This window comes from Dreissena polymorpha, chromosome 16 (assembly GCF_020536995.1).
Source record: "Dreissena polymorpha isolate Duluth1 chromosome 16, UMN_Dpol_1.0, whole genome shotgun sequence".
Lineage (NCBI taxonomy): Eukaryota > Metazoa > Mollusca > Bivalvia > Myida > Dreissenidae > Dreissena > Dreissena polymorpha.
Genome location: NC_068370.1, coordinates 40,491,854 through 40,516,482, shown reverse-complemented (window position 1 = coordinate 40,516,482; position 24,629 = coordinate 40,491,854). Strand labels below are relative to the sequence as shown.

Sequence of the window (24,629 nt, the reverse complement as noted above, 5' to 3'; positions counted from 1 at the left end):
AACTTTTCGCCGACAGGGCACAGCGATCCAATATATAATACATTAAGGTGCAATTTACTTGTAAAAATATCAGATCTATTCGCTTAAATTTGAAAAAGCAAAGTCTAGACAGTTCCTGTTAATAGCAATTGGTTAACGTACAATATAATTTTTATGAATAAATTATATTTAGCAAAATGTTATAATAAGCAAATTACAACAAATGGAATTCAATAGGACAAGTCTTTATTTCCATCATTTAACTTCAAGAGCAAAAAATGATGTTTTAATTTTGATGTACACAGATTTATATAACCATTTTTAACCAAATGACATTCTTAAAATCTAGTTTGGCAAAAAAATTATACTGCTGAAATTAAATATTAAATTTATGGATAATTAATTTGTATGATATCATGCATCTTTAATTGGATTTCCAATATCACACTGCCTAATAGGTAGGTTTGAAGATTATAATATGCAAGACGCCCATTAAAAGCAGAACAATAGAAATGATTATATTAAATAGCTTCTGACACCATTATTTGGACAAAGCTTCCTTGCAAATGTCTTTCAATCTATGACAATGCCATGCTGATTTTGTATAATCAGCATTAAGTATAGGCCTGCATGTTTCCAACCTGACTTATTTGACTTAATTGATTGTAATAAGGCCAATGATACCTTGGCCAAACAATTATTCATGATGTATCATGTTTCATGGGCATGATATAAGGCGGATTTGATTATCATATTGTAAGCGCGCTTGAATTTTCACCATGATAATAATGTGATATTTCTTCAATAAAAGATTGGTAAAAGGATATCATTGAGCTATAAACTGTATATGCACCATGTTTTGGCAGATCCCATGTTTGTTGTTAGTGTCATGAATAGCACATATTTAAAGGACATTTTATGGTGTTAATTGAGACGCGTTCTGAGAAAACTGGGCATAATGCATGTGCGTAAAGTGTCGTCCAAGATTAGCCTGTGCAGTCTGCACAGGCTAATCAGGGACGGCACTTTTCGCTTTTATGACATTTTTCGTTTAAATGAACTCTTTTCTTTGCAAAAATCCAATTTAGGCTGAAAATGTCTTCCCTGATTAGCTTGTGCACAGGCTAATCTGGGAGGACACTTTACGCACTTGCATTATGTCCAGTTTTCTCAGAACAAGACACAATTGTTTAGGTAATCGGTCACTTGCCTGACATGAAACACTGGCAGATGATTATAACAGTTTCTCACCTGATATACTTCTGGAATTTCATTGTTTTCCTGTAGTAACCATTATTTTATGTTTTCAGTGTCAATATATTGATAAGTTTTGTTAATAATTTTTCAATGCAAAAGTAGGCATCTGTGTTAAAACAATAGTCCACCACACCAAAGAGCAATTGGTAAATGTTGTAGCAATTATAATATCAAACTGAACATGCTTTTTGCAATACTAGCTTTTCAAATTGTAAATAAAAGAGGACAGGTTTCTTAATGCAAAATATCTATGTGTTCCAATTGTATGGTTTATTATAATTCTGTTCATTTAAAATTTGTTGATATATTTTTGTCTAGGCGTGTTAAATTTTTGGTCATTATAATCCTTTGTTCATTTCAATGGCATTGTTCATTGCTAGTATAACATGATAACATGGTTATGCTTACATATTGACTATTGTCTTTACGCTAAGATTTCCAGAGCTTTATAAAGCTGACATCAAATGTGTCTTGTTCTGAGAAAATTGGGCTTAATGCATGTGCGTAAAGTGTCGTCCTAGATTAGCCTGTGCAGTCTGCACAGGCTAATCAGGGACGACACTTTCCGCTTTTATGGTATTTTTAGTTTCAAGGAAGTCCCTCCTTGCCGAAAATCAAGTTAAGGCGGAAAGTGTCGTCCCTGATTAGCCTGTGCGGACTGCACAGGCTAATCTGGGATGACACTTTACGCTCATGCATTATGCCCAGTTTTCTTAGAATGCGGCTCAAATGACCCATCTAAATCGTCTTATGCTATATGCAGCCCTTGTAGCTCAAGACCATGCAGTCTGGTAAGGAGCTACCCTGTCTGCTTGAAAGTGTGGCATGGTTTAGCTCTTTCAGTGCTGGAACCGAATTTTAAAGGCCTTTGCAAACAGTTTGGGTCCAGATGAGGATCAAAACTGTTTGCTATTCTGATAGTATTCTTTGAAAAAAAATCAAAGACAATGCAAATTTAAGAAATTCAGCAGACAACATTTTAGCAGACGACACATTTCCCAGCATGCAAAGTGTTAGTCGTCTCATCGGCAGACAGAGAAGTTCCTGGCCACACTGCCTGAATGCGCAGGCTTGTCTTTAGCTATGCTGGCCACATATGGCATGAGACCCATTCTCATATGACCCGGCTCAAATGATTAGTCTGATGAATTTGGACTAACTTAACCCATTTATGCCTAGTGAACTCTCACATCCTTCTTAATTGGATCAATTTATTTCTAAAATTAGGGATTTCTTGTATACGTATTTCTATATTTAGAATATTTCTTACAGAAATTCCTTTAAACAAACAGCGAACACCCTGATGAGACGCTGCATGATGCGGTGTCTCATCTGGATTTACGCTGTTTGCCAAGGCCTTTTTTCTAGACGCTTTGCATAAATGGGTTAAAACGCTTGCTATAAGCTCATAAGGAATTGTTTTAAATGATAAACTTTAAAATCTTGAGAATATTAAATTGTTTATTTGACTTGAATTTCTTTCAAGTATGGGTTATCTAGAACTTTGACATCATATCATAATTCTATCAATAAACATGCAATATTTATAGAGATACAAGCTCATTTACAGACAGTTTTTCAATATTTGAACAGGCATGCGATTGTTTAGAATTGATGTTTCAAATCTTTGTTTCATGAGATAAGGCAAATATTTGTGCACACTGTTTGTATGAATTGTTTCTTTATCCTTCAAGTCTTCTTGACAACGCAAACGCATTTTGTCTGTTTCATAAAGACTAGGTGTTATCGTAATTGTGATTTAAATCGTGTATAAACCTCAGCAAAGAATGTTCTTGAGCATATTTAGCTTTCCCGTCAAGATAAAATGCAATTTATTTAAATTTATGAATGTCTAATTATTAAAATCCATTCTTGATCTATTTTCAAAAATATTTCTAGATTACAATCGGGACTTTAATTTTCAAGTTAAGGATTATGCAGCTTTTTATGAAATGAAATCTGCAGCTGAAAAGATGCTTTTCAGTGTGATTAATGATTTTGTACTTTGATAAATGATTTCTGGAATACAGACATATTAGGTCTGCATCATAAAGCAATGCTTTCAAAGGAATTCATGTGACTACTTTATATTTACATGGTTTGATGTTTGAAACAAGCTATCGATGCACATGAGCAAAATTACTGAGCCTATGTAAATAGTGCATTGATAATATTTTAAACATTATTTCATGAAAAAATGTGCAGTCTTAAAGTGTATTTGATGCGAAGAAAAAGCAATTTACTTCAAAAGAATCTTTCTTGACTTTATTTGCACTTCATGGCCCAATGAAAGTACAGTGACACCTGTATAAATTGAACAATTTTGGTACGGCACTGATTATTAGGTATTTGGTTTATCAATGTTTTGGGGGGAATGCACTTTTTATGTCCCCCACTATAGTAGTGGGGGACATATTGTTTTTGCCCTGTCTGTTGGTTGGTTGGTTGGTTGGTCTGTTGGTTGGTCTGTTGGTTGGTTGGTCTGTTTGCGCCAACTTTAACATTTTGCAATAACTTTTGCTATATTGAATATAGCAACTTGATATTTGGCATGCATGTGTATCTCATGGAGCTGCACATTTTGAGAGGTGAAAGGTCAAGGTCATCCTTCAAGGTCAGAGGTCAAATATATTTGGCCAAAATCGCTCATTTTATGAATACTTTTGCAATATTGAAGATAGCAACTTGATATTTGGCATGCATGTGTATCTCATGGAGCTGCACATTTTGAGTGGTGAAAGGTCAAGGTCAAGGTCATCATTCAAGGTCAGAGGTCAAATATATGTGGCCCAAATCGCTTATTTTATGAATACTTTTGCAAAATTGAAGATAGCAACTTGATATTTGGCATGCATGTGTATCTCATGGAGCTGCACATTTTGAGTGGTGAAAGGTCAAGGTCATCATTCAAGGTCAGAGGTCAAATATATGTGGCACAAATCGCTTATTTTATGAATACTTTTGCAATATTGAAGATAGCAACTTGATATTTGGTATGCATGTGTATCTCATAGAGCTGCACATTTTGAGTGGTGAAAGGTCAAGGTCATCCTTCAAGGTCAAATATATGTTACCCAAATCGCTTATTTTATTAATACTTTTGCTATATTGAAGATAGCAACTTGATATTTGGCATGCATGTGTATCTCATGGAGCTGCACATTTTGAGTGGTGAAAGGTCAAGGTCATCCTTCAAGGTCAAAAGTCATATACGGGGACATTGTGTTTCACAAACACACCTTGTTTTAGGAATATATTGATTGTTTAAGATGTTTATTCGTTTAATCAAGTAGACAACAACATGGAATAGTTAACTAAGTTATAATGTATACATTTAAGTAAATTCATTAGATCATTACATCAGTCCAGATAAGATAAAAACTTTTCATGAGTTTAATCAAGACAGCATTTGTCTCAATTGTCTTTGTCTCTTAGGTATTTGGGGCCTAAGTAATTTCCAGCAATGTGCTTAAAAAAAAGCGATACACTATTGATGATCTCACAATAGGATAGAGATACACTATCGATGATCTCACAATAGGATAGCGATACACTATTGATGATCTCACAATAGGTTAGCCATACACTATCAATGATCTCACAATAGGATAGCGATACTATATCGATGATCTCACAATAGGATAGAGATACACTATCGATGATCTCACAATAGGATAGCGATACACTATCGATGATCTCACAATAGGATAGAGATACACTATCGATGATCTCACAATAGGATAGCGATACACTATCGATGATCTCACAATAGGATAGAGATACACTATCGATGATCTCACTATAGGATAGCGATACACTATCGATGATCTCACAATAGGATAGCCATACACTATCGATGATCTCACAATGGGATAGCCATACACTATCGATGATCTCACAATAGGATAGCGATACACTATTGATGATCTCACAATAGGATAGCGATACACTATCGATGATCTCACAATAGGATAGCCATACACTATCGATGATCTCACAATAGGATAGCGATACACTATCGATGATCTCACAATAGGATAGCGATACACTATCGATGATCTCACAATAGGATAGCCATACACTATTGATGATCTCACAATAGGATAGCGATACACTATCAATGATCTCACAATAGGATTAATGCTCTAGCCGTTGCTTCCAATAAGATATAATAGTGTTACTAATGAAGCTGTTGTTTCTTAACCCTTTGCATGCTGGGAAATTTTTCATCCGCTAAAATGTTGTCTGCTGAATTTCTTAGATTAGCATTTTCCTTGATTTTTTATCAAAGAACACTATCAGAATAGCAAACAGTTTGGATCCTGAGGAGACGCCACGTTCTATGGCGTCTCATCTGGATCCAAACTGTTCGCAAAGGCCTTCAAAATTCGGTTCCAGTACTGAAAGAGTTTAGACATACAGGCCATCGTTATTTCCTACAGGGCTATCAATTCTGCCACCCATGAAAATTATATGATGCTTCAATTGTGGAATGGTCATTTATGTGTGTATTGAATGGATTGTTTTGTAAAGTTGAGTAACTGAAGTATAAGGACCATTTATACATACAAGTTCAATACAATTATTTAACCCTTTTCCCCTATAAGAAGCAAAGTGAAAATGGCTTTTGCAATCAGCATCAAACCAGAACAGCCTGTGCAGGTTTTGTGCTGTTTGCTGCTCATCAGTATCAAAGGGTTGGAAATAAAGCAAAAAAAAAAGTAAGAAAGGTCTTTTATTTAATGTAACTTTCTAAGGGACTACTAATGCGTAGAAATATGTATCTAAGTGGTAAAGGGTTAATACTTTTTTTTTACACAGCAGTGCTGTTCTATGTATAATTAATTTTGCTTTGGTCTACAGTACTGTCTGAAATTGTTCTGTCACAATCAGAAAGTAATTATATTTAAGAGAAATACAATTATTCTGCACATGAGCAAACAGATAATAGTTCAGGATGAGAAGTACACACAATACTGATGAGAGGTTACACACAATAATGTTGAGAGGTTACACGCAATAATGATGATTTGAGCAAACAAAGTGAGAAAAGTGTGTTGACAATCAATGAGTAGAGACTGTTACATTCACCATGCAAATATTGACAGGTTGCGTTCATTTCCTTTCAGCACCTATCTGACATGAACATCTCTGAATATGGCATTGATAATAGATTTATATAGATTGTTCATTGATGTTTTTATTTTTTTCTGAAGCATTTTTTTGTTGCTTATTGAAATAGTATAGTGAAATTCTTATTAGCGAGGCTGTTTTTGGAGAAAACCTGAGCTATTGTCATAGCCAGCTCGTCGTCCGCCATAGGCGTCGTGCTAAGACCTTAACATTGGCCATAACTTTTTAAATATTGAAGATAGCACCTTGATATTTGGCATGCATGTGTATCTCATGGAGCTGCACATTTTGAGTGCTAAAATTTCAAGGTGAACATCATCCTTCAAGGTCTAGGGTCGAAAAAACAAAGTCAAGGGAAGTAATAAGCTTTAAATGGACATAGTTATCTGACCTGCCCACGTATATATTTTGTTAAATAAATCAAAGCGGCGCAGTAGGCGGCATTGTGTTTCTGACAAACACATTGTGGTTTAAGGTCAAGTCATGAAAAAGAAAAAAAAGTCATCCTTTATGGTCTATGGTAAAAAATACAGATTTAAGGGAAGTAATAAGCTTTAAAAAGGGAGAAAATTATTCAATATTGAACATAGCCACTTTATATATTTGGCATGCATTATCTTATGGAGCTGTACATTTTGAGTGGTGAATCTACAGTCACGGTAGTGGCTTTTAATTATTTGCTACTAAAAATAGAGATTTGTTACAGACAATTATTTTCAAGGGAAGTAATTTATATAATTATAAATTTCATATTATATTATGTCCTTACCAAGAATTGAAGTTCTTTTCACAGTTACTGTACAGATTTATTATTTTGATTACCGTAAATCTACGAATATAATACGCACTTTTTTACCTGCCGATTTTTTCTTCAAGAAGTTTTATATAGGACTGGTTTTCTATATTTGTCTCTTTGTTTTAATGAAAGTGTTCGCAATTCAAACAGTAAACGAAACCTGGTCTGTACCCGATTATGAGACATCGCTTGACCTTATTTTTATTGTAGTGCGCATGGTAGCTGGCCAATCAACATTGAGCTCGCTTACGCATGAAATGACGTTGTCGAATGAAACGTGAGAACGGGAGAAGCTATCGGATAATATTGGGTCATCCATGGGCAGACACTGTATACTTTGAATACACAGTTAATATCGTCGTCTGCCTACAAAATAGCGACTGGACGCTAAGTCGTATAAAGAGATTAGCAAATGAAAAAAAAACAACTGACAATACCCGTAAATAAATATTTCTTAGCTGACCACTATTTATATTTCTACCGCATATTTACCATATCTGAAGTAAAGAGTGGTAATTAAATAATTAGTTTTATGATGCTAATAGAGTCTATTACACCTGTCTGCCGATTGCCGAATTAAATTGAAAGGTGATAATTAATTAATTTGTTTTTTACTCCCAAACTAGCCTTAATGACAGCAGCGTATTTTAATTAACTAGATCATGAAAAACGCAAGCAGTTTAATTGTATTTTAAGTTATATTAAAGTATCGAGTTTGTAACTGGAAAAAAGAAAAAGTAATTTATCTAGACAACTATAAAAACGGAAGTAACCATTTTTTCTCTTTATTACTTTATTATTATTATAATTATTATCATCCCGAATATTGTCAAATTGAATTAAATGTGAAAACAAAAAACAGCGTCTCTGCTTCTTTCTTTTGTAATTATGACTGCTTGACCCGGATGTCAGCAAGGGGACCGTGTGTTATCGGTAACAATCAATGGTAATATAAACAATAGACAGAGATATTTATTATGCAACTGTCATAACAACAGCACTATAACACATCCCGATCAATATACCGGGATAACAGATAGTTGACAACACCAAATTGATTTGCTATTTTCACAGCACAAAAATATATTATCACATTTTTTCGGAAATGGCCGATTTCGGACACCGATTTTTTAAGTGCGTATTTTACTCGGATTTTCAATTTTTACCGATAAATTTTGACCAAACTCGGGGGTGCGTATTATGCACGAGGGCGTATTATATTCGTGGATTTACGGTATTTAAAACCCAAATGATTGATTTGTCAAAGTTTTTTTTTTAATGGTTGGTGGGTCACTAGGTCAAAGGTCAAGGTCACTGTGACCTCTAAAAAAAATAAAAAATTAATTCTGACAAGCTTTCGCAGCCGAGCGTGGCACCTGTTATGCGGTGCTCTTGTTTTTGTTATGCCCCCCTGTTCGATGGCATATAGCATTCACGCTGTCCGTCGATCTTTCTGACTGTCTGTCGATCTGTCTGTTTATCTGGCATTATGTTTCCAGATTTTTTTCGTAAACGCTTTCAGATACTTGTCTTATATTTGGTGTATGAGTCTACCTGCATGACTTAAGATCAATGCTAAGATTGGGTTTGGTCCATTGATATTAGACAAACGTACGAGCCTTGGTTTTTCTAAAAAATAATAGTTTTCCGGACTTTTTTCTTAACACTTTGAAACATTGACCTATTGTTCAGATAAAACGCACACAGGATAGATAATGCAGTTGTATGTCAAATTAAAATTTCATATAATCACATGCTATGCAAAATGAAATAACAGTCAAATTATTGTACTGTAATGTGAATTGTGCAATCATATCATAGCACTTTAAAATAGCATAATTTTTATGTCCACAATTTGAAAGTAACATTTGTACTCAAAATCAACGAAAATTTTGTACAATATTTTGTAAAATAAACTTAACCAATTAAAAATCAGTGTTCCTTATGACAATTGCCGAAATTTCAACGCCTGATGTGGTCTGATAAAATAGATGTTTGTAGATACAAAATGCTGGCTGTTTTTTTCCATTTTAATTTCTCGCAACTATACTTTTTTTTAATTCATACGACACATGAACACTAACATGGTGTTCGTGTGTCGTACAAATAGATATATTTGCAGGAAATTAGCACGGAATTTATTGCGTCAAAAAATAAATAAAAACGAGCATTTTGTATCTACAAAAATCTTTGTAATCATACCACATTTAGCGCTGAAATTGTGGCTATTGCTGTAAGGAACACTGCGTGTTTAGGTCTTAACTTTATTTTACGAAATACTTTACGAAATTTTCGTTGTTTTTGAGCGTCATAGAGACTTTAAATGAGATGTCTATTTAATATATATTGTAAGAAAGGTGGATGCATTAGCACAACAATAAGCCTAATGGAAAGTAATAAATGAAATGCGAGCTGGAGAGAAATACATTAATTGTACAATATTAAATCTGAAATTCATTGTCCAATTTTAAAGAGAGGGTTAAGCTCATAATTTAGGTTCACATTTAGTTGTATTGAAAATATTGTTAAACTGTTTTGATTTTATATGCCCCCGGTATTATACTTAAAGCTTTTAAGAATGATAGTTGATTCTCTTAATTATTTTTAGTATCTACAAAATCTACACATTTTTACAGATCTATGTAATGTAATACTGGGATCACCTTGTTGTACCCTTGGTTGCTCAGTGAGTCGGTTGTACTTGTTGTGTTGTCGTGCTGCATCAGAGTATATGTGTACTTTGTTTTGGAAACCAGAGTCTCGATTGTCTGTGTACCATAACAAAAATTAAAAGGATTGTTGTTTATATGATAAAAGATGTTATTTGTGTTTATGTCACACTATTTGTTGCAGATTTATGTAGCCCTCAACTTAGGCCATTGATTCAATAAATCAACATGAAGATTGTTTTACTCATAGTTATGAGTAAATTTATTATTCTCTATTCTCAAAATACTATTAAAATCTCATCATCTTTATAACCCATATCATCATCATAATCATTCTCATACAAATAATAAACCAAAGACAAAATAGGAGTGAGTGCTTGTATTTGACAGGACTTTCAACATATAAATGTAAAAAAAACAACAATTCTTCTGACGCCCGTATGTGTTATATGTGCAATGGATATAGACCTCAACGGCACCGCTCAGTTGATGAGTCTCGAGACGACTGGAAAAGGTGTAACATCTTTGTTCAGGTGTATAAAGAACTGAAACGATACTATTTAAATGCTGTAGGGCATGTAATTATGAATACTTCACATGCACATGCGTGTCATGTGAAAAAGTGCACATTTATTAATAACAATTAGACGTCAAGTATATATCTCAAATAAAGAGTAACTGTTTGAATAAACTGATCCCCGCCGATGCCAAAAGTGCACACAGGACGCCCCCAATGCCCATCAATCACGCTAACTTGCTTAAATATTATAAATTAACAAATGTGAAACATTACTTTTTTTTTAAAGAAGCTGCTAATATCTGCAAGATTCATCCACCACCACCAATCAAGAGAAGTGTACATGACTTCACATACACCCCATTCAATAATCAGTAGTAATAAACGATTCAGGTAAAACCGCGAGCGGGATACGCAACCCTACTGCCATTTTGTTTTCTTATTTTTTCTTTTAATGGCAGGGGGACGTATGAGGACCCATGGCTCGAGACCGGTGTCTAGGTGCCTTCATCACCTCTCGAAACCTCTAATTTAAGAGAAATCTACAAATAAGCAGCTATTATTATACTGTAAACATTAAGTATTCTTTAGTAAAAAATGTAATTAAAACATTATAAATTTCATTGCGCAAATTAACATAACAAACAAACATCAAAAGCATCCCGCACACACCCCGGACATCAACAAGAAACAAACAAATCACTCAAACCATAAAATCCATAAAGCACCTAAAAAGAATGTTGATAAATCATAAGTATTCCGAGAAATATATAACAGCTATATTAAACCGATTTCAACATCTAACCAGTCACACCAAAATGAAAATATTAAGTAATTGTACAATAAGAATGTTTTTTAAAATTAAACGTTCATTACGAAAGACAACAAAAAATAATAAAACTGACATTTAAACATACCAATATTTCAATAAATATGCTGGAGGTACTTTCTCCAGGAAGTTAGAGTCTCGAAAAACATGAACCCATAACTTAAAAAACCTCATTCAAACACAATATTAAGTAAAAAATGAGTCAAAATAATCAAGAAAACTTAGCTGCTTCAGACTAAAATGAAAATACACCCATCGTCTTTCCCAGTAAAGGAATCGGTTCGTGTTAAGATCCCATCTCACATGGACTAAAAACCGAATTGAAAATATACTAAATATAGACTTTATAATTGCAAAATTATAAACATAAAAGCAATGTAACCAATTATTTAACCATACATATGTTCATTAAGGGCGGGTGGGCAGGGTTATCACCCTTTCGTTTTCTTGTTCCATAACGTTTGCCTGTCAAATACACCCTCGAATGGCGACTCAATAGATGTGCAAATCATATATACCCCAAAACGAAAAACTCGTGCGCTTTCGCGCTAAAACATGCACACAAAACCCGTGCATTATTCGCGCTAAACCATTACCATAATCTCTCTTCTAAATAACACGTATTAAACCATACTATACCGTATTTATCAAACCGAGAATAATTTCATTTCTATGTGTGTGATCAATGTGACATTGCAAACACAGTTTTGAGATTGATTTTACTAATACTTGTACTCATGTTTTGCACCTGCTTGAAATGAGTCAGTGCAGGGCATTAGTAATTTTAAATGACAGTTTAAGTAAGAGATGATGTATGCACTGTGAATGTTAAGTTATTAGACAGCTTTTCAGTGATCAGTATGAAGGTCAAACAGGTAGGTCAGAGGTTGTTGTCATGGTTACTGATTGTAGGCTTGTCTGACCAATCACAAGGGATTGATTACAACTTGATGTCCTAAAAGGCAATTAAAAGCACGGGACATAATTTATTAAAAAAAAACATTTTTTGTTTTTAAGGTTGATATGTTTAAGGTCAAGGTCATAGTTGCCTTGAAATAAAATGTTAAAGTTTTGTTCATCTTAATTCCTTATATGATCAAAACTGGTTTTGTGAATTTCAACCTTTTATATTGTCGGTTAAAAAAACAGGGCATGGACATAATCTACATGTATTCCATGCCATTATTAGCATAATTTATTTAAAATAGATTAAAACTCCCTATTACATTCCTACTCTTGTTCTGGCTGCTCGGATAACTGTGTGAACGATTTCCTTTTAAAACATTAAGCAAACTATTAATTCTTAAAGATAAGCAATGCTTGTAAGATAAAATTGTGCCCTTGTTTTGTTAACATCATTTTAATCAATATTAATTCAATACAAATTCAATACAGAGTTGAAATGAAGAGGTGGAAAATTAAACTTCTTTTTATTTGTGTTTGCAACCAATTCAAGATGGTTTTGGAGTGGGGATTAAGTGTAAATAGCTTTTTATTGGTGTGTTACCTAAAACACCATTGAGAGGACATTCAAAATGGAATTAAGGGATTTATATCTATCGCTGCCAAGGGATGTCTCATTTCGTAAGTTTTCAATCTCAGTAAAAATGTTATATATGACAGAGATGGGCGTTACATTACATGCATTTATGGTATTGTTTGTTTAAAAGAAGTCTGTTAGAACTAGTATACACTCAAGTTTAGGCGGAACGTGTCATCCCTCAGATTAGACTGTGGGAACTGCACAGGTTTATCTGGAAGAACACTTTAAGCACAGGCATTAAGACTTATTTTTCACAACTAAGGCTCATTTGTATTAAATAATAGTCTACTTCTGAAATTTGATTGACAGTCCTCTGAAGGCATTGACATAACAGGGCAAATTGGCTTCCTCTCTAAGAGCTTCTTTTGCCTGAAGAATGCGATTCCCCTTATTGAAATGACACCATTGGCAAAGTTGGGTAGCTCTAGATTGTGTAATTTTTTTAAATGTTGTTTCATTTACACCTTGAAATGTACATATGCACGAAATAGGCAGAAATAGGCAGGTAGGCAGGTACATTTGTTAGCTAATTTCTCAGGAATGGCTTGAGAAATTTCATTAAATTGTTTAACATGTATTCTCCGTACCGAAATTACCCCATATGCCAAGTTGTAAAACTAGTTTAAAATTACTCAAAATTAGGATAAAACTTCCAAACATTTGCAAATATGTATGTTATTTAGGCAGGTGATGTTTCTGTTGAGCTAGTTTCTTAGGAGTGGCTTGAGGGATTTCATTTTTATTGTAAACATTTAAAACCCCTCTTAAAATGAACCCCAAAGTTTCGTAACTCTAGTTTGATATTTGTCAAATTTAAGGACCTTTTTATGGTTAGAAATTTGCATTTATGCTATAATGTCTGAATAAAATTTAAACTTGTACTCAGGAATACAATTCAAACTTATAACATTTATTTTTGTCTCCTACTAATTTCACTGAAGGGGACTTATGGTTTGCGCTCTGTGTGTTTGTCTGTCTGTCAGTCCGTCACACTTTAATGGATCCTGCGATAACTTTAACAGTTCTTCATATTTTTTCATGAAACTTAAAATATGGATAAATTGCAATATGGACATTATGCAAGCCATTTCATTTTGTTCCCACGTCAAACATTCTGGTTGCTATGGCAACAAATCTATATTTAACAAAAATTCTTACAATGGTGGAGCTGGTTGGGGACATATATTGCTTGGCAATAGTATTGACATATATATATTATTTTAAGTTTTTGCCTTTAAGTTGGAATTTGTCACAAATACATTCCTTTTACACTGGTCAAACTTAGATATGTGGATAACGCGTACAAAGACCTTCCCCCTTGTTGAGGTCAATGTCATTGCTACTAAAAATGTGACAATAAATCTGCTTAACTTATTGATAACATATTTAATTATTTTAATGTACATAAATACCTCATTTCAGCCCAAGCTTTAACCCATCTCGTCAGCGTCTCATCATGGTCTGCGCTGTTTGCTTAAAGGAATTTCTGTAAGAAATATTCTAAATATAGAAATAAATATACTAGACATCCCTAATTTTGGAAATAAATTGATCCAAATTCGAAGGATGGGAGAGTCCACTAGGCATAAATGGGTTAAATTGCATATGGGGTGTATTGGGTCAAGGCCATGCTTAGTAAACATAGAACAATTGTTTCTATTTAATAACTGTTGATAGAATGAGCTATTGTAATGAAACTGTATTAATGCAGACATGGCGAACCCAGTCAGCCCTTTGGACATTGCAGACAAATAATTTAAAAGCCTGACTGTGAAACGCAAGATCGTCTGACTTACTTTCTGGTTATTGTTGCTTTCAAAAGTTGTAACCCACTTGCAGTTTTTACAACAACATTATTTTGTTGTTTCCTGATTATAATATTTCTGAATATAAAAAGTGCATTTTCGCTAAATTTTGTAAGTTGGTAATACATTGCAGCATCAATATACCCTGAGTATTATTCCAAGCGCCAATGGAGTGTCTCGCAAAGTCGAGAAAGTAGTCGGATTTTTCGTTGTATTGCACTCATGTCACAAATATTCCAAGATGGCGGACAATAAAAAGAAATTAAGATGCTCAGTAAAAATGACAATTAAAAATCAAATTAATGATGGACATCATATAAAAAGTTTGGATTAATGAAAAGCATTTGTCATTGACCGATGGAGAATACGTTTTAGATACAATTAACACATTGTCATTAGAAATTTATGATTGTCACAGAATTTGTGTTCATAATATAGAGTTCATTCTACTTGTGAAAAGAAATCTAACAAGACTATCGTTTGAAAATGGAAACAGACAAAAAGGATTTGATTTATATGTTTGTGGATCGGTGTATGATCAGATTCATGTGCATATACTGCATTATTATGTTTGTCACTCTATACATTTTAATGTTATGGCATGTTAGTGAAATGGAAGATAATAAAAGGTAAACGTATTAATATATTAATAAATCTGTGTTAAATACATCAATAAAATTCTATTATGCATGTGTTAATATTTTTCCCAAATTGAAAAATACACTAATTTATTTCTTAAAATCAGGCGGTTCACACTTAATTTGCTCTTTCAAAAATCAACCACATGTTAACATCCGCTTTTTGAATTGACTATGCAATGTCCCTCCAGGATAAAACACTTAAAATTGAGGCCTGTGACATTCACATTACTGGCCTGTAAATTATTACCCTCGTAGGCCAGTCTGGCCTGTACATTTTGCCCTATCTGATTTTCCCCCGCCAGAGGTGGATATTGTTTTGGCGTTGTCCGTCCGTCCATCCGTCCGTTCATCCGTCCGTCCATCCGGCACTTTTGTGTCCGGAGCCATATCTTGGAATTGCTTTGGCGGATTTCAATGAAACTTGGTATGAGTATATATATGCATAAGAGGATGATGCAAGCCAAATGGCATTGTACACCATCTGTTAAAAACAGAGTTATGGCCCTTTGTATCGTGAAAAAATGCTTTTTACTATAGGCACTTTTGTGTCCGGAGCCATATCTTGGAAGTGCTTTGGCAGATTTCATTGAAACTTGGTATGAGTATATATATGCATAAGGAGATGATGCACGCCAAATGGCATTTTACACCATCTGTTAAAAACAGAGTTATGGCCCTTTGTATCTTGAAAAAATGCTTTTTATGCCCCCCTTCGAAGAAGAGGGGTATATTGCTTTGCACATGTCTGTCGGTCGGTCGGTCTGTCGGTCGGTCCGTCCACCAGGTGGTTTCCGGATGATAACTCAAGAAAGCCTGGGGCTAGGATCATGAAACTTCATAGGTACATTGATCATGACTTGCAGATGACCCCTATTGATTTTGAGGTCACTAGGTCAAAGGTCAAGGTCAAGGTGACCCAGAATAGTAAAACGGTTTCCGGATGATAACTCAAGAACGCATACGCCTAGAGATCATGAAACTTCATGGGTAGATTGATCATGACTTGCAGATGACCCCTATTGATTTTGAGGTCACTAGGTCAAAGGTCAAGGTCACGGTGACCCGAAATAGTAAAATGGTTTCCGGATGATAACTCAAGAACGCATACGCCTAGGATCATGAAACTTCATGGGTAGATTGATCATGACTCGCAGATGACCCCTATTGATTTTGAGGTCACTAGGTCAAAGGTCAAGGTCATGGTGACCCGAAATAGTAAAATGGTTTCTGGATGATAACTCAAGAACGCATACGCCTAGGATCATGAAACTTCATGGGTAGATTGATCATGACTCGCAGATGACCCCTAGCGATTTTGAGGTCACTAGGTCAAAGGTCAAGGTCACGGTGACCCGAAATAGTAAAATGGTTTTCGGATGATAACTCAAGAACACATAGGCCTAGGATCATGAAACTTCATAGGTAGATTGATCATGACTCGCAGATGAACCCTATTAATTTTGAGATTTTCGGATGATAACTCAAGAAAGCTTTTGCCTTGGATCATGACACTTCATAGGTACATTGATCGTGACTGGCAGATGACCCCTAATGATTTTCAGGTCACTAGGTCAAAGGTCAAGGTCACAGTGACAAAAATCGTATTCACACAATGGCTGCCACTACAACGGACAACCCATATGGGGGGCATGCATGTTTTACAAACAGCCCTTGTTACTATAGGCACTTTTGTGTCCGGAGCCATATCTTGGAAGTGCTTTGGCGGATTTCATTGAAACTTGGTATGAGTATATATCCCCCGCCAGAGGCGGAGGGATATTGTTTTGGCGTTGTCTGTCCGTCTGTCCGTCACTTTTGTGTCCGGAGCCATATCTTGGAAGTGCTTTTGCGTATTTCATTGAAACTTAGTATGAGTATATATATGCATAAGAGGATGATTCACGCCAATTGGCATTGTACACCATCTGTTAAAACCAGAGTTATGGCCCTTTGTATCTTGAAAAAATGCTTTTTACTATAGAAAATTTTTGTGTCCGGAGCCATATCTTGGAGGAGCTTTGGCGGATTTAATTGAAACTTGGTATGAGTATATATCCCCCACCAGTCCATCTGTCAGTATGTTCATCCGTCCGATTTGCACCCATCCTCAAACAAAGCATATGTTGCGGAGGATATCAATCCTACGAATTTGCTTGTTTATGTACTGAATATCAAGACCTATAATATGGGGTTGCATGTGGCATAAATGACATGAAGGTCAAGGTTAATGTTTCTCAAAATAAAAAATAGATTATGCTGAATAATTCGAGAACGGACTGAGCTATTGTCATGCAATAACAAACATAGATATGGTGTTTCAAAATTTTATATGGGATTCCAGATGGTGGTAAGGTCACTGTTACTAAATGTGGATGAATTGTTTGAGCTCAATAACAAGAAATAATATTGAGTTATTGTTTTGAAACATCATACATACATACCATATATCAAGATCCTGCATGGGATGTCATGTCAAGTGCGAGGTCAAGATCAAGGCCACTGTTAATAGAACAACGCATAACTCAGAAACAAATTGAACAATTGTATTGAAACTTAATACATAGAGTCCTTATTTAAAATGGATTGGGTGTGATAGAGGTCAAGGTCACATATACTTATTTAAAAAAAATGGTTTTCTTTAATATCTCCAGCACAAGTTAAGCTTTTGTGATGCAAACTTAGATAACTTGTACCAAAATATCCTTTGTGTTTGCATATGGGGTGCATTGGGTCAAGAGAAACAGTGAAGGTAATTGTTATTATATGTAGAAATTTGGTTAAATTGAAAATCTAAATATATTTTTTGCAAACTAGATGAATACCTCCGACAGTCTTTGTTATGGCACATCAATGTTTTTGTCTCAAAAGTTCTAATATGTATTGAAATGATCCATTGTAGTATCCATTACAATGGCATTTAAAAGTCTTGGTCATTACAAGTACTTGCTTTATTACTTTTTCGTAACTACTTTAACCCTAAATGAAGTTTACCCATGTGGTTGAAATTGTCTGGTCTTGATTCTTAAATTTAACCTGACTTGTTCAGGGATGTTTGTTGTATGAGACTGCACATAGTTGGTTACACATTTATTTTCAATGAAATCCCACATGTGAAAAAAGCTATATAGGATTAGTATTCTTTAAATATAATCAATGACAATGTATGCTTTTTATTGCAAGTAGACATGTTTGAACCCTTGACAGGGCCATTAATCTATTAAATCTGCCGCTGAAATTCAGCGGCAGTCCCCCACCTGAAAAGTATACTTTTTTCCCCTTTTGGGGGGAAAAATTCCCCCTAAAAAAAAAAAAAAAAAATTTTTTTTTTATTTTTATTAGAAAGATGTGTCTCACTCATGATTATCATATCTCAATTCTATTTCAACTTTATCTTTGCAAACATACTAAATTATGAAAAATGAAATAAATATAGTGCAAACATGTACAAATGTAATAATGAGAGAGTAAGTAAAAAAATCCCCCAAAAAGGGAAACGCTGCGAAAATTCCCCCTCCTTAGGGTTGCGGACCCCTTCCCCCAAAGTAGTGTGAGGCAGGGTTCGACACTAAGGCACGTCCGACAGACATTGTCTAGTAAGATCGGTGGTCGGGCTAGTCAAACTGCGGGCTAGCTTGTCCGACTGGTCGTATAAAAAAAAATCTATACTGATTCATATAACTATAACTGAATGCTGTGAAAACCTTTATTTTTTAATGTGTAAAATTACTCTAGTATCCGTTATTTACATTAAAACAAAACTAGTGTATTTAAATAAACGCGGAGCATTCGCATGATTCATTGCTATTTTTAGACGCAAAGAAGAGCTTCCTGCAGATATTGCTTGTTTAGATTGGTCAAGTTGTCATGAATATTAATGATTTTCTGCAGTGTCGTAAAACTGTAGAGCATGATTTTACGACTTCTATCGAAAATCGGTATCGTCAATGTAAACATTTTTGCGTAGCAGACAAGAGAATGTAATTTAAAGAATGGCTTTGTTCAAGTTCAGATTTTCGTCCGACAAATCAGTTAATAAAAAAGAATCCGACGCTTAAACTGACACGAAACGTAAATATGAAGAAACACGAAAATGTCAATTTTATCCTAGATGGAAAATCGAGTCAGTTCCCATGGATTGAATTTGACGGAGTAAAGCAAAAAAAATGGTTTATTTTATTGTTTTACTCTATGCATCAAAAAAAAATCTGGTGTTCACTTATTATTTACTGATAAATCCTGATTAAACAGCTACATGACACAATTGTGTTCATTAACTATGTCATTTGTGGTCTAGTAGACATCAGGTTCGGGCTAGTACATTTTAAGAGGAGCTGGTCCGACGGTCTTGCGGTAAAAAAAGTTAATGTCGAACCCTGTGAGGGCGCTGCTTGATAAATATTAGCTTACATTTTCTTATGACAAAAACTGTAGGTATATAAAACTAATTATGAAAAGGACTCTAAACTTTATTTCATAGCTCTAAGCTGCCTCTATGTCGTAAAGGACGTCTTTTCTTCTTTTCAAACAAAATTTGTACTATACGTGTGCACATGCAATAAAGAAATCTTTGCTTGCGAATGATTAATCCATGATGCTCTTTTGTAGTGTAAACAATATAAGTGGCTTCAACAGTGATTTTTTTTACCTCAGCTTCCTATTTCCAGTATGCATTAATATTATCAAGGAAGCAAAGTTTCTGTAACTGTGTATTCAAAGGGAACATGTACCGTAGGTTTCCACGTATAGCGCGCAGTTTTTTACCTCCAAAAATCAAATTAAAAAGTTGATGCGCGTTATACATTGATACAATGCTATCCTGGCTGCTAAATTGGTAAAAATATGTTGTGTAATCGTAAATAATCAAAATGGCCGCCATGTTTTTTTTCCAGAAAACCACCACCCTATAATCTTACTGATTGAGGGGCCATTGTCGAAACAACCATAAGTCGCTACTGGTAGGTATGAACGCTGTAGAAGAAGTTTTGTCAAAATAAATTTGTTTGAATAAACTTGCGGACATTTCTTTGTTCGTGTTTTAACACTTCCTTTTCGATGAATTCCGATGGGGATTGTTGTCGAGAGCAGGCAAAGGTAGGTGCGAACGAGGTCTTTTTACGGGTAACGGTAGGTGTGAAAGGGGATCATTTTGCACTTCGTAATTGGCAGATGATATTGAGTAATATGTGCCACGACTTGTGACAATATGCAATTGCATTTTGTGTGTATAAATATTCAACGTTCAACTGTGGTGTTTCAAACTATCGTTAGCAATCGCCTGAACTACAACACAGAGAGATATTGACATCGTCCTTCGCCCGCATACCTCAACAATTGTATCCCTGTCTTCTATGCGTAATTCAAATTTACCGGTAATGCCCACGCTTTCCCCGAGGAAAAATCACACGATGTACACTAATTCTTATTTTCTCACGTTTTTCACGAAATGCACGTGGACTGTTAATCTTTTGCAAGAAAATTATAAAATTGTCAGAAAAGTATAGTGCTATGCAACCCCTGCTCCTAATCATAATGACGCTTCCTATTTTGAATGCTTAATTAAGCTTTCCAATGCCCCGGATTATTGGACTGTGTAATAGTAAAATGGCGGCCATTTTCGGTCCGATTTGGTGGTTTTATTGTCTTGAAATATTTTTTTCTCCATTTTTGCATTTAAAAAACAGCCTAACCATAACACGGGTGCGCGCTATACGTGGAAACCTACGGTATTTTGAAAGAAGCAAGTCCTGTACAGCTACTTATTACTGTTTTGTGTATACAGTGTTTTTTTCACTATTTTGGGCATGGGGCCGGGTCCCTATGAATTAGGAAAATTCACAGCGTTTTTACTAAAATTGGGAAATTAGTGTTGTTGCTGTTTTTCTAAAAAATGCTTCAAATGGAGAAAAGAAGTGTTTTCAGTTTTATTTATTAAGGTTGAACTTATATGGCTGGATGGGAGATGCACAAAATGTTTAAATCTTAACCAAAAAAATTTGTGTGTTGAAAACTTCTTAAATTTGGAATTTTTAGGTCCCATATGGGAAAAATATATACTTTTTTCCATGGAAATCCGGCCTAATACCGTACCCGATTTTTAAACAAAATAAACACTGGTGTAAGTAACGTCATATAAGGGTTTAATATTCATCACTGCACTGTTCTGTGTACTTTTGTTACAAAGTCTATCTTTGGATAACCGATTAGCGAACAACACATGGCATTAGTCATACAAATGATGCCCAACATTTGTTATGACTTTATGCTACTTAAAATCCGCCAGAAAATATGTGATTACAGTTTAAGTTACAAAAGGTAGTAGTTGTTTGATGTTTTATTTCATACCACGATACAATTGACAAATGCACATAACACATACCTTCTTAATCCTAATAGACGCTCTCTCCTTTATAAAAGCACCCCTTAACTTATAATAAAATGTATAAGATAAAAAATAATAATGCTGGCATTTTTTGTCTGCAGTGAATTAATGATGTTTTAGTTGACAGGTATATTTAATATATAAATTTACACGTTACTTTTCATAAAAGCAACTGAAATAAAACAAATTATCAGACCATTTTGAAAAAGTCAGTGATTTTGATCATAAAACATGAAGTTTTAGTTTTAAATGTGAAATTCATGTTATGAAATAACTTGGATGTTGGACATGTAAAATGCGAATTAATATGTGTCTTGTAAATTGCGGAACATATGGCTTACTTTTACTGACATGTGTCTCTCAATTCTCATGTTTTTGTTTTATTTTTTATGCTCCTGAAGGGTGGCATATAGTTTTTGAACTAAAATCCGTCAGTCCGTCTGTGTGTCTGTCTGTCTGTCAGTCAGTCCGTCCGTCCGAGAACTTTAACATTGGTCATAACTTTTGCAATATTGAAGATAGACAACTTGATATTTGGTATGCACGTGTATATCATGGAGCTGCACATTTTGAGAGGTGAAAGTCAAGGTCATCCTTCAAAGTCAAAGGTCAAATATATGGCTTCAAAGCGGCGCAGAAGGGGGCATTGTGTTTCTGACAAACACATCTCTTGTTTAAGTTTTAATTTAATTATGATTATGCAGTACAGCTAAGTGTCATAGCGCATGCTATGTTTTGTTAGTTTTCTCATGAATATAAGGTTTGGCGTTGTAACGGCCCGCTGGTGTCAGTCTGTGTGTAATTCGGTTGTGCCATTTTTCGACATCTGAAGTGCCAAAACCTTAGAAGTCTTCATCTTCATGGCCACTTTAAAAATAAATTGTTAAATACAACATACTGATTGGGGCTTTTTACCCTAAGGACTTCGTTTAAAAACCATTGCCTTAGCACACTTTTAAAAAACAAGCTTAAATGGAACAAATGACAAAAATGCTGTCCATTTGTGCTTTAAACCTTTCCCACTCAGAAGCAAAGTGAAAACAGCTATGTGCGAACAGCATAAAACCAAAACAGCCCTATTCAGGTTTTATTCTGTTTGCTGCTCATCTGTATCTAAGGCTTGGAAATGAAGCCTTTTAAAACTTAAATCTAGTAAGAAAGGTATTTAATTGAATGTAACCTTTTAAAGGGACTACAGATGCATGAAAATACCTATCTAAGTGGTTAAGGGTTAATGGGGATTTAAATAATACTGTGGTTTTCACTATTACATTTTCAAAATGTATACTTATTTATCAGCATGATAACACGTGTTCACTTTCTCAATCGTCAATACATTTTTCAACTGCAACTTAACATCTGGAATTACTCAGGAAGTGATGTCAGTTACAAACATTTTTTTTTCATAATTTATTCACTAGTATATATAGCTATTCAAACTGTTGCCACCACGTTCACACCTACCTGATTTCAGTATGTCCACAACAGCTCTTTAAGCCTGCAAGGAAATAGGATGTAGTATTCTGGAACAACAAACATGGCATCTTTTTGAATATTTACAATTTCACAATGAAAGTTCAGCAATTATATACCTTTATTTGTTTTCAAATTATCACCTTTATGTGTTGAAAGACTGTATCTGGGAACTCTAAATATATTATTGAAAGTTTGATAGTGTGTATGAATAGTCTTTCAATGCATGTTGTTTGAAAGTGGCAAATATTTATCATACAGTCTATAGACTTTGTTTCCACACGGTATGAAGAGAACGCTTTCCTTTACAACCATGGGAATTGGTATGATAGTTACTTTGGAGGAAAGGAAGGCACGTATTGATTTTAGGTCTATAGGTCAAGGTTACGGACGCTTGTATTAAAGATGTAATGAAAAATGTAGATCTAGGCAAATTGGTATGGTGATAACTTATGATAAAAGAAAGATGCCTTCAGATAGTGAGGTCAACAGGTCAAGGTAACAGGGGCTGGTAACATGAAATAGTGACCTGGTTGGTTCCGCATTATGTCTAACACTTTGACCTACAATAATGCATGTTGTATGGTGGTCACCTGGATGGAATGGATGGAAAGGAACTTTGAGTTGTATTGGTCAAAGGTCAAGATAACAAGGGCTTATAATCTGATTTTTGTTTCTGCTTAACCCATTTATGCCTAGTGGACTCTCCCATCCTTCTAAATTGGATCAATTTTTTCCCAAAATTAGGGATGTCTAGTATATTTATTAGCTCCACCATGTCCACTGGCCAAAGGCCAGCGGGGCTTATGTCATGGTCCTGTGTCCGTTGTGCGTACATGCGTTAATTTTTCCTTTAAACATCTCCTAAACTACTGGTCCAATTCTGATGAAATTTCTCAGGAATGTTCCTGGGGTGAACCTCTTTCAAATTTGTTCAAATTATGCCCCTGGGGTTAAATTTGACCCTGCCCCGAGGGAAACACAATTGAACATTTGCTTATATAAGGCCTATTTTGTGTAAACTTTCAAAATCTCTCTTCCATAACCATTGGTCCTAGGGCTATCAAATTTGGTATGTAGAGACATCTAATAGTCCTCTACCAAATTTGTTCAAATTATGCCCCTGGGGTCAAATTTGACCCTGCCCCGGGGGTCACAAAATTGAACATTGCTTATATAGGGTCTATTTTGTGAAAACTTCAAAAATCTTCGTGTCCATAACCATTGGGCCTAAGGCTACCAAATTTGGTATGTAGTGGCATCTTATAGTCCTCTACCAATTTTGTTCAAATTATGCCCCTGGGATCAAGTTTGACCCTGCCCCGAGGGTAACACAATTGAACATATGCTTATATAAGGCCTTTTTTTTGTGAAAACTTTAAAAATCTTCTTGTCTATAACCGTATGGCATAGGGCTACAAAATATGGTATGTAGTGACATGTAATAGTTCTCTTCTTAGTTTGTTCAAATTATAATGCCCCTGGGGTCAAATTTGAAACTGCCCCGGGGTCACAAAATTGAATATATGCTTATAAAGTGCTTATTTTGTGAAAACTTTAAAAAGCATCTTGTCCATAACCATTGGGTCTAGGGCTACCAAATTTGGT

General features: G+C 34.8%; 1 protein-coding gene across 3 annotated transcripts in view; it reads left to right on the top strand.

The window, feature by feature from the left end:
• LOC127861589 (regulator of G-protein signaling 22-like) overlaps window positions 1-24,629 on the top strand; it is a 93,598-nt gene that overhangs the window by 9,781 nt on the left and 59,188 nt on the right. Inside the window, exon 1 of one of the 3 annotated variants that reach the window (XM_052400202.1) lies at window positions 12,527-12,764. The exons of the other annotated variants lie outside the window; for them this stretch is intronic. Coding sequence (XP_052256162.1) covers window positions 12,716-12,764 — 49 coding nt within the window. The 5' untranslated portion in view covers window positions 12,527-12,715. Of the gene's footprint in view, window positions 1-12,526; window positions 12,765-24,629 lie in introns of those variants that run through there. 3 annotated transcript variants of the gene reach the window in all.